The sequence below is a fragment of the Oncorhynchus nerka genome, linkage group LG1 (genome assembly GCF_034236695.1).
Source record: "Oncorhynchus nerka isolate Pitt River linkage group LG1, Oner_Uvic_2.0, whole genome shotgun sequence".
NCBI lineage: Eukaryota > Metazoa > Chordata > Actinopteri > Salmoniformes > Salmonidae > Oncorhynchus > Oncorhynchus nerka.
Genome location: NC_088396.1, coordinates 47,740,454 through 47,752,798, shown reverse-complemented (window position 1 = coordinate 47,752,798; position 12,345 = coordinate 47,740,454). Strand labels below are relative to the sequence as shown.

The following is a 12,345-nucleotide window of genomic DNA, read 5'->3' as shown; positions in this document are numbered from 1 at the left end:
CTTATGTCATGCAATAAAATGCAAATTAATGACTTAAAATCATACAATGTGATTTTCTGGATTTTTGTTTTAGATTCCGTCTCTCACAGTTGAAGTGTACCTATGATAAAAATGACAGACCTCTACATGCTTTGTAAGTAGGAAAACCTGCTAAATTGGCAGTGTATCAAATACTTGTTCTCCCCACAGTATATGGCAAGTGCAGAACAGGCAACTAAACATAGAATAACAACCCACAATATACCCCAGGAATATGGCTACATAAATATGACCCCCAATCAGAGACAATGATAAATAGCTGCTTCCGATTTAGAACCAATCGAGTCATCCATAGACAAACTCCTAGACTAGAAAACCTATAGACAATACAAAAACCCATAGACAATACAAAAACTAAACAAACCACCCTTGTCACACCCTGACCTAACCAAAATTATAAATAAAACAAAGATGTGGACGTGACATTCTCTCTATTATTATTCTGACATTTCACATTCTTAAAATAAAGTGGTGATCCTAACTTTACTGAAATAGGGAATCTTTTCTGGGATTAAATGTCAGGAACTGTGAAAAACTGAGTTAACTGTATTTGGCTAAGGTGTATGTAAACTTCCGACTTCAACTGTAAATATACCCATCAAAAGTTTGGACACACCTACAGATTCCAGTTTTTTAAAAGTATTTTCTACATTGTACAATCATTTTGAAGACATCAAAACTATGAAATAACACATGGGATCACGTACCCTCTACTTTTTTGAACATTTTGTTAAAAATCGCGCAACATTTCAGCGCCCTGCTACTCATGCCAGGAATATAGTACGTTCATATGGTTAGAATGTGTGGATAGGAAACCCTCGGACGTTTTTAAAACTGGTTAAATCATGACTGTGGCTATAACATAACGTGCGTTACATCGGAAAGCGCAGGAAAACCTGATCACAGAAAATGGAAATAAATATCCTTGCGCCACTTCCAGCAATTGTTAACAGTGAGCCGAATTAGATAAGACCGAGTATTCAACTCCCACAGCATCCCCATGTTGTCTAGAGTCTTGTGAATTGAATCATCTTTGATTCTTGGTTGAACCGAAACAGGGGCACCACTTACCTCCAGTCTCCGCCCAGATCATTCTGGAAGAGCTCTCTCGTGAAATTTTTTCCAAGACGACAGCTAATGATTTTTACATCGCCTACGGATGATTTTTATCGCTTATTAACGTTTACTAATACCTAAAGTAGCATTACAAACGTATTTCGAAGTGTTTTGTGAAAGTTTATCGTCTACTTTTTGAATTTAAAAAAATTACGTTACGTTGTGAAATCGCTGTTTTTTTCGTTTATCACACAGTCTACATATAACGATATCTTGGCTTTATATGGCCCGATTTAATCGAAATAAAGACCCAATAGTGTTTATGGGACATCTAGGAGTGCCAACAAAGAAGATGGTGAAAGGTAATGACTGTTTTCTATTTTATTGTGCGGTTTGTGTAACGCCGAAATGCTAATTATTTTGTTTACGTCCCCTGCTGTGCTTTTGTGTTGTAGTGTATTGGTGCATGCTATCAGATAATAGCTTCTCATGCTGTCGCCGAAAAGCATTTTAAAAATCTGACTTGTTGCCTGGATTCACAACGAGTGTAGCTTTAATTTGATACCCTGCATGTGTATTTTAATGAACTTTTGAGTTTTAACTAATACTATTAGCATTTAGCGTAGCGCATTTGCATTTCCAGAGCTCTAGTTGGGACGCAAGCGTCCCAAGTAGAAGCAAGAGGTTAAACAAATCAAAATATATTTTAGCTTTTTAGATTTTAGATTCTTCAAAGTAGCCACACCTGGAGGTGTGTTGAGACATTGTCCTGTTGAAAAACAAGTGTCCTACAGCACACAAGTTCACCAATAATACATGATCTGATGAAATTACTTTAGAAAGGGGCACAAGACAGTGAGGTCCCCCCTCTTTCCAGTTTCGCTGGCAAATGAACCGCTTGCAGACAAAATTAGACAGGACACAAGCAAAACAGGTGTCAGTATTGAAAAACATTAATACAAACTAAACTTATTTGCAGATGATTCCCTGATATTCCAGAACAATATTGAAAACTCAATAATACTCTAAAATCTCAGGAAATAATTTTGGATTGACCAATTCAGATATTTTCAAAATACATGCGATTTAAAAGTTTTATATCACAACATTTTGTTTTAAAGTCAGAGCAATCTTGAGGGAATCCTATTTGAGTCAGAAAATGATATTAATATGATAGGTAAGCCATACAAAACCTTGCAGAGAGCCTATCCAACTGACAATCTCTTAGAAAAAAATATAAACAATGGCAGAGTCATGTCTGAACTGGAAACTAACAATGACTCAATAATCCATGCCGTCTGAGTATGTTATGAAGTCCAAAAGTAATATGCAGAGTTAGAAAGTTGGCTGTCAGAAGTATCACAACGTGAATTTACTTTTAAACCGTCTGTCTTCATATTTCCAGACATGGCATCGGAGGGTGCAGCGAGATACCCGATGGGTTGGACGATACTTTTCTCGTCAATCATCTTTAAACAAAACTTTAAAACTGGAAATCAACCAATCTTCTGCCATTAACGCAATGGAAAGGTCAAATTCATTCTCTTCTAAATATTGAAAGTACGTGGGTGATGGAGAAAAAGAGAATAGTGTCGTTTGAGGCCATGTGGCGGAAAGTGATGTGGGTGCTGAGGATGGGGTGTGTGCTCGTGGGCAGGTGTAGTTGATGTTTACATTATGTAGTTATTTGTATGTGCATGTGTTTGTTTTGTATTGTTTATAAAATATCAAATAAAAATACAATTAAAGAAATAAAAAATATTGTCCCCATGATGTAACTGAGCCAAAGTCTCCCTCAACTTGAAGAAGTATGATGCATAATTCAGTTCTTATGGTTATTTTAACAAGTCTATGGAATGTTTCAATGGAATGCCACAAATGTTGATTTCATTTACAATAAGCTCGTACAACATACAAATATGCCCTGTCATGACGTTGGCCTGGGGGGTAGGTTTATGACAGTCATAAATACCTCTTACCCCCTTTTTCCTCTCTCTACCCTACTGAGGTTACATTTGCAGAACCCATGGTTAACATAGAGATTCTAGGAACACCAGAAGGTGGGGGGAAATGTACTATATTCTGGTAATCTGATCAATTGAGCATATGCGGTGTTACTTAATGAATATGATGTCAGTTCGGTTGTCATCTGAGACATTCTCATCAATGATAAGATGACATACTCTACAGTGGAAAGTCTACACATCAGAGTTATCGGATTCACATGGAATTGTTGTTCAATTTAAATGTTTGAATTTAAAATTATTCGTGAAGGGATGAAATATGATTTTAGCTTCTAAAAGGTGAGATTTGGGTTTTCATAAGATAGGGCTCTGCTCAATCAGTGGCCCGCCCCTGTGAAGGGACATGGGCTATATAAAAATTCAAACACGCCCTCCTCTCCTTTCCTATATAAGCCCTTGACAATATAACCTCCTGTTCCGAGGACGTGAGGACGACGGTCCTATGTCAGAATGGGTCAGATAATAACTACAGAACGAAGCCAACATCAGCGTGAGCTTTGGTTGCGAATGGTATGAACTTTGAACTCTTAGTCACTACAGAAGTGGTAGCTCCTAGCCGTTGAGTTAGCAACATCAGATGCAAACGAGGGTTAGGAAGGAACAGACAGAGTATCCCATCTATCACCCAAAGACGTTACTACAACGTATCCAATTGACAACCAGAGACATTCTTCAAAGGACTCGGTTGGGCAACACGGCCTCCCATCTACCACCAACCTACCGAAGTGCAACTCAGAGTAAATAGTTATTGTATTTTCCTTTTCCAAATGGGCGGTAATTTAGAATGCATAAAATACTGTATTTATAGCACAGCTTCTTCCTTTTGTCCCTCAGTCTCTTTCACTCAAACCCAGCCAATTTTCTTTTGTGTAACAAGCTGTCATATCTGTTCCGCCCGCCAGGGATGTTTTCCTTTATGATGTCATTTGTAATCAAGTTATGATTGAATTATGTGTAGGTGTAATTCTGTGCGATTAGTTAGTTATTTATGAAATAAATCATTAAACCCAATTTTGTATTGCTGGTTCAACTTGTTAGCCAGGGTTCGTGCAGAACTTTCAGATGAGACTGAATTAGGGTGACGATTAATGTTGACTGCTATTGATGTAAAATATTACTAGGTCTTTAAGAGTTTATTTGGAAGATAACAGCTCTATAAATATTCTTTCATATTGCCCGACTCTCTAGTTAATTACATTTACATGATTTGCTCAATCAGTTGATATTAATTACAGAGAAATTATTTTATAGAATAGCATGTCATATCACTTAATCAGGCATAGCCAAAGACACGACAGCCCTCATCAACTTCCCTACTGTCAGCTTTCCTACACACTGGCCAGGTGACATGTGACGTGCCTTCATGTCTCCTGAGGTTGTGGGTTATGGTCCAAACTAAGCCTTTGGGTGACCAAAACATCACACATAATATATTTTCCCAATAAAATTCATAGAATTTGAGAAAATGTCCCTTTCTCTCATATCTAACTATCAGGAAGGCTAAAGGACAGGCCACAGCAACATACAATTATGTCATAAATTACATCAATTTGTGCTCACTTGTGTATGTTTTCGTGCTTTTGTGTGCAGAGAGACTTCGGGGAGGGGAGTGGCTGTCAGTAACTCAGGGATAAATAGAGAGGCAGAGCTCAGAGTTTGACAGAAGGCAGACCTGACAGGATCAAGCACAGGACCAAGCAGGAGCAGGAGGACATCAGCATTTAGATTTTTTATTACAAATGGAGGAACACAAAGATGATCAATATTGTTTTCAAGACAGAAACTCTTCTTGCAGAAAGGCTTTGCTATCGATATCTATCTACATAACACTGTACATCTTCTTCTCATTGATTTCAGCAGTTACAGTATTTTTGAACCTACTGGTGATCATCTCCATCTCTCACTTCAAGCAGCTCCACACTACAACCAACCTGCTCATCCTCTCTCTGGCTGTGTCAGATCTCCTGGTGGGACTGATTGTGATACCAGTAATGACTGTAGCAATAATTGAACCATGCTGGGTCTTTGGGGAATATTTCTGTGTGTTTCTTCTCTACATTAATTGTTTGTGTACTTCTTTATCTCTGGGCAGTTTGGTCTTGATATCTATTGACCGCTATGTTGCTGTGTGTGATCCCTTATTGTACTACTCTAAAATAACAATAACAAGAATTATATGTTGCATATCCATTACCTGGTGTTGTTGTATCATATACGATGCTGCTATTATAAAAGACATTGTAAATGTACAGGTACCGAGTAGGTGCTTGAGTGAATGTTTTACTGGTGAAGGATATATGTGGGGCAATATAATTGACTTCGTAATTACAATGGTTGTCCCGTGCTCTATTATTATAACACTTTATATGAAAATCTTTGTGGTGGCCAGATCACAGGCCAGAAAGTTATATTCAAAACAGGCTGCCAGTGTGTCTGGTGTTAAAACTGTACAGGCAAATAAGTCTGAGAGAAAAGCAGCAAAAACTCTATCCATTGTTGTTTTCACCTATCTAAGTTGTTGGATTCCATTTATATTTTCTTTTTTGTTTTTTTCTTTCTTAAGTAACAATTTATTATCATTCATCATCAGCTTTCTGCCACTTGCTAATTCCTTAATTAATCCAATAATTTATGCTTTATTTTATCCATGGTTCAAAGTGACGGCTAAACATATTTTATCTCTGAAGTTAAGGCGTTCATAGTACCTATATTTTTATTTCCCAGTTTGAAAAACATAGTTATGTTACACAATTGTTCTCTGACAATACAGAGATGAATGTGGTGTTGATACATAATGATTTGTCTAGATTGGACTGGAATGACTTGGAAAACGTATGAGAAGCCATCAGCTTGTTTTATAAAATACATTGTAGTCATTTTGGGTTGTATATTCCAAAAACCAACGTCTGTGGTTGTTCCATGTAATTTAATAATAAATAGTATGTAAGTATTCTAAAAGTACATTCTGAGAACGAGTCATTATGTATATTGTTTAACATCCCCCTCTAGGTGGCTCGATTGTTACACAACACCTTTAACAAGTGTACTGAATTTTAAATGTTCAATACTGCATGATATCAGATAACGTCCAAGTCTATCTCAATGGGGTATGTAAGTTGTTGAGGGTAAAATGCACAAATATGCAATTGTGTACCACTACAATGTTCAGTAATAAACCATTTGAAAGGCATTTACAGTTTGCTCACCATTTATTATTACATTTGTTAAATGTTACTCACCTGGGTATTATGACATGTATTAATGACTACAAAATGCATTATTGAATCAACTCAACAGTGCAGGACACTGTAGCAGACACTTCAACCTCAACATACTGGTTATGAACACTACCACTACTCTCACTACATCACTGCTGCCAGGTCAGGGGTCACGCCAGAGCAGCTCTGTCAGAAGCTGTTTAGTGTAAATGAATATAGTGATTGAGTAACACACTAAATAATGAATAATGGATAAGTATATAGTTTATTCATAACTTATGTATCATGACTCCTGCATGTGTTTTAGAAAGCTAGTTCTTCACACATTTATAAACAACTTTCATAGTATTTAATAATGATTTATAAGTTCATTCATAAGATGTTTAATACATGTCCTTATAAACCATTTAATAATCATTAGTAAAGTCGTTTTCAGTCCCTAATCTAAAGTGAGGACTAATCAAATGGTCTTAATACTTTATACTTTATAAATGTTTTCTCACAAAAAGGTGGACACATATTGGAATCATGATGGAGTTTTGGGGAATATTTCTGTGTTTTTCAATTCTACAATACTTGTTTGTGTACTTCTTTATCTCTGGGCAATTTGGTCTTGATATCTATTGAGCGCTATGTTGCATGTGTGTGATCCCTTGTTGTACCACTAAAATAACAATAGCAAGAATGATGTGCTGTTTTTCCATTACCTGGTGTTGTTGTATCATATACGATGCTGCTATTATATTTAAAACAACATTGTAAATGTACAGGTATCGAGTAGGTGTTTGAAAGAATGTTTTATTGTTGAAGGGTTTATGTGGGGTAATATCATTGACCTTGTAATTACAATGGTTGTCCCGTGCTCTATTATTATAACACTTTATTTGTGGTGGCCACATCACAGGCCAGAAAGGTGTTTTCAAAAGAGGCTGCCAATGTGTCTGGTGTTCAAACTGTACAGACAAATAAGTCTGAGAGAAAAGAGGCAAAAAACTCTGTCTATTGTTGTTTTTTTGCCACTTGTTAATTCCTTAATTAATCCAATAATGTATGCTTTATTTTATTTTATCCATGGTTCAAAGTGACAGCTAAACTTATTTTAACTCTGAAGTTAAGGTGTTCATAGTCCCTATGTTTTTATTCCCTAGTTTGACAAACAAGTTAGATATCGTTTTGTTATACTGTTATGTTGTAATTGCCTCTTTCATGTAACACAACTCTTTCATTACTTATCTCTGTGTTGTCATCATATATACATGTGATGTTGATATAGAATTATTTGGATGGATTGGAATGACTTGGAGAAGGCATTAGAAGGCATAAGCTTGTTTTATAAAATACATTGTAGTCATTTTGAGTTGTATATTCCAAATACCAACGTCTGTGGTTGTTTCATCTTATTTAATGATAAAAAGTATGTACGTTTTCTAAAAGCAGATTTTGAGGATGTCATAAGTCATTTAACGCTGAGTGCACAAAACATTAAGAACACTTTCTAATATTTAATTGCACCCTTTTTCCCCTAGAACAGCTTGAATTCATCAGGACATGGACTCTCAAAGGTGTCCAAAGTGTTCCACAGGGATGCTGGCCCATATTGACTCCAATGCTTTCCACAGTAGTTTCAAATTGGCTGGATGTTCTGTGGTTGGTGGACAATTTTGATACACGCCGGAAATTGTTGAGCGTAAAAAACCTAACACTGTTGCCTTGACACACTCAAAACCAATTCCCCTGGCACATAGTACCATACCCCTTTCAAGGGCATATACATATTCTGTATTGCAATTTCACCCAGTGCTTCTACACCTGCATTGCTTGCTGTTTAGGGTTTTAGGCTGGGTTTCTGTACAGCACTTTGTGACATCAGCTGATGTAAGAAGGGCTTTATAAATACATTTGATTGATTGAATGGCACACATGCACAATCCATGTCTCAATTGTCTTAAGGCTTAACAATCATTCTTTAACCTGTCTCCTCACCTTCATCTACACTGATTTAAGTGGATTTAACAGGTGACATCAATAAAGGCTTAAACTTTTCAAACCTTTCAATTGTTCCGTAAACTCGGTGTATGTTGTTTAACATCGCCCTCTAGTGGCTCAATTGAGACACAACGGCTTCAACAAGTGTAAAGTCGAAATGAACAACACTGCATGATATTAGATAACGTCCAAGTCTAACTCAATGATGTATTATGTAAGTAGTTGATGGTAAAATTTAAGAATATGGATATGCAATTATGGGTAATACTTTATAACTGTGTTCAGTAATAAACAATTTGTAAGGCATTTACAGTTTGCACACCATCTTTTAGTCATTACTCCCATGTTAGTCAGCTAGGTATTCTCACTTGTATAAATAACTACTATATGCATTAGTGATAAACACAACAGTGCAGGAGACTGTAGCAGACACTTTAACCTCAACATACTGGGTATGAACTCTACCACTACTCTCACTACATCACTGCTGCCAGGTCAGGGGTCACACCAGAGCAACTCTCAGAAGCCGTTTTAGAGGTAACACTTTATAGTAACACCGTGTAAAAACTATTTTATAATGGATGAGTAAATCATTTATTAATAAGTCATTTATCAATACTCCCAAATTAGTTTTAGGAAGCTAGTTATTCACACATTTATAAACAACTTTTATAGTATGTAATAATGATTTAAAAATTCATGAAATGTTTAATAAACGTCATTATCAACCATTTACTAATCATCAGTAAAGTCCTTTTGCAGACCATAAACACATGACTTCCTTCAGCACAGACTGTTTCAGAATAAAATGATTCCTTAAACATCCTCTGTGATGTTAAACATCCTCTGTGATGTTAAACATCCTCTGTTTATACTTTAACAATTGATATGTTCTAGATCATTTTGAGAATTGTCAATTGAAAGAACTGTTGCGGCCGCCATGGCATTTGTCTTTAAATATATTTTTGTATATATTGTTTAATATATTTCACTGTGACCTGATGCTGCTGACTATCAGGCAGTGTGCAGGCTGTTACTGAGTGAGTGGTGGTGGGGAGGGGGAGGGCCGAGTGTGTTGAGAGCACGCAGCTGTTGAGTCATGGAGACAGAGCATCATTCACATACGTGGTGTCAACTTTTTTCCAGTGGTAGGTAGGCAATTTAGATTGTCATTATGGAGACACCTATTTTCAGTCCTTTTTCCATAAAACATTTAACACGCTAGAACTGATAAAACAGCAACAAAGCACTGAAAATTACCTTAGGCGCTCTCGAGCCTTTAGAGTAATTCACTCAGAGATGGTTTAAAGTAAACTGTTTTCTAATGTCGACTTTTCTAATGGAAAAATCATATCAATCTAAGGGTCTTACACGTGCTCAGTTCTTGGGTCTCGAGCTTTGCATGAGTTGACATTTGAAATGGAAGTGATGAAACTCCCTTGCCTGCTTGTGTTATGGGAAAAAGTCCACAATGAAACTGGCATTAAATGGTTTTGAGGGCTTTATCACATATATACAATAGGCTACCAAAATAATGTTTGATATATTTTCATAAATAACATTTTTATAATTTTATTCATACCATTTCGTCCTTCCACTAACTATAGTCCCGACACAAATCTAAGGTTGCTGCCCAAGCAGGCTGGTCGTTCGTTCTATCGGTTTGGTTGCCAGAGACGAGACCCAGTTAAGTATTTTTGTTCTGTATCTGTGGACACGACTCAGTCATTAATTCTAAATGTTCCATAGCCATACTGGTTTTCAATGTTCTTATCGCTTGCTTGCTATCTAGCCAACTACAGCTAACTTACAGTCACGTCAAACAGTGCAGCAAGAATAATGACAGTAGCTACATTTGCATTTGTTTAAACTGTTTTCTAGTGACATTTATTTGGACACATTCATAACAATGGGCTAATGATGCACAATTTCGCCTGCAATAGAAAATGTGCTCTCTTGTCAGGACATTGTTGTTCAGAGGAGCTAGCCAACAACACATCTAACACAATCACTTCAAATTGAAGCTGGGGTGGCAGGGTAGTCTAGTGGTTAGAGCGTTGGACTAATAACCGAAAGGTTGCAAGTTCAAATCTCCGTGCTGACAAGGTACATATCTGTCATTCTGCCCCTGAACAGCCTGTTCCTAGGCTGTCATTGAAAATAAGAATTTGTTCTAAACTGACTTGCCTAGTTAAATAAAGTTAAAATAAAATAAAAATGTAAAAAGCTGGAAACACCTCAAAATAGCTGCATTTAGTTTGGATTTACTTGTATTCTTTTGAAATTTCTTATCCATAAAAATGTGGCATGCAGATTCATGATTTCGACTGGCTGAGAAAAGTTCCCTGCCTTTTCCCGACTCCCAACATGTTCATCACTATGGGACAACTGGATATAGAATTTCAATATTGAAACAATGTTGGAAATGTCGCAAAGATAGCCAGCAAGGCTACAAATCTCTGCTTGCTCTACATGATTTTCATAGTGGTAATCCAGTTTATAAATTGCCTTGCTGGGCTGATGAGACAGTTCATTTCACACTGAGATGAAACAGAGCAAATATGGAATTCAATGGCATAGCATTAGCCGGTGATAACTTGTGGAAAATAAAGACTGGAATGGGGTTTTAACCAATCAGCATCCAGGATTAGACCCACCCGTTGTGTAATTGCATCTGTCATAACCTAGGCTATTCGTTTCTATGCCATTGTAGGCTACTGTAGCCTACCATTTCATACAATAATTATGTTGAAATTATGATATTGCTGGAGCAGTTGTGTAAAGTACTTTTGTAAAAATACTACATAAGTCATTTTTTGGGCTATCTGTACTTTAAGTTACTTTTTATATTTTGGACAACTTTTGCTTTTACTTCCCTACATTTCAAAAGAAAAGAATATACTTTTTACTCCATACATTTCCCCTGACACTCGTAGCAGGACAGGAACATGGTCCAATTCATGCACTTATCAGGAGAACATCCCTGGTCATCCCTACCGTCTCTGATCTGACAGACTGACTAAACACACATGGTTCATTTGTAAAGGATGTCTGAGTGTTGGAATCTGCCCCTGGCTATCCATAAATAACAATTAAAAAAATGTCCTTATGTTTAATATAAGGAATTTGAAATGATTTATACTTTTAATTTAGATACTTTTAGGAATTGCATATACTTTTGATACTTAAGTATATTTAAAACCAAATACTTTTAGACATTTACATTTACTGAAGTAGTATTTTACTGAGTAACCATTTATTTTACTTGAGTCATTTTCTATTAACTTCTTAAGGTATAGGGGGCAGCATCTTCACTTTTGGATAAATCGGGTGCCCAATTTCAACTTCCTGCTACTCATGCCAAGAATATAAGATATGCATATTATTTGTAGATTTGGATGGGAAACACTCTGACGTTTTTGAAACTGTTTGAATCATGTCTGTGAGTATAACATAACTTATGTAGCAGGCAAAACCCAGAGGACTAACCGTTCAGATTTTTTTTTGAGGTCTCTGTCTGTTCGGTGAGTTCTCATTGGGAAACAATATTTCTTAGGAACTTGTTTTCAGTTCCTACCGCTTCAACTGGATGTCACCAGTCTTTGGAATTTGGTTGAGGTTATTCCATTGTGCAATGAAGAAGTACGGCCATCTAGGAACTGCGTAACACTGTTGAGAGTTACGCAAGACTTGAAAAGTAGCTTGGTTTGTTGACTTCGTTTTCGGGGGTGATCTGACCCGTTTTCGGGGGTGATCTGCCGGGCAATGGGATGACAACCCAACTCGGGATGATGAGGGCTTTTAGTGGGTGGAATAGTGGGGAGGTTTACTTAGTAGCAATGCAAATATCATGGTACAGCTATATCGACACTCAATCATCATGTTAATTTTTAATGGTACGTTTACAAACATATATTTTGATAAATAGAATTTAAATGTGTGTCTCATTATGGTAAGTGGTGAAATAAGTATAGCCAGTTACAATTGTAATGGCTTAGCAGATAAGAAAAGACGATCAGTAT

At 36.6% G+C, this 12,345-nt stretch overlaps 1 protein-coding gene across 1 annotated transcript; it reads left to right on the top strand.

Moving 5' to 3' along the window:
- The first annotated feature begins 4,790 nt into the window (after positions 1–4,790).
- On the top strand, positions 4,791–6,334 carry LOC135573010 (trace amine-associated receptor 13c-like). The gene has a single exon (XM_065022093.1). It carries the CDS (start codon positions 4,859–4,861, stop codon positions 5,819–5,821), a length of 963 nt encoding a protein of 320 aa, XP_064878165.1. The 5' UTR covers positions 4,791–4,858; the 3' UTR covers positions 5,822–6,334.
- Positions 6,335–12,345: the final 6,011 nt, after the last annotated feature.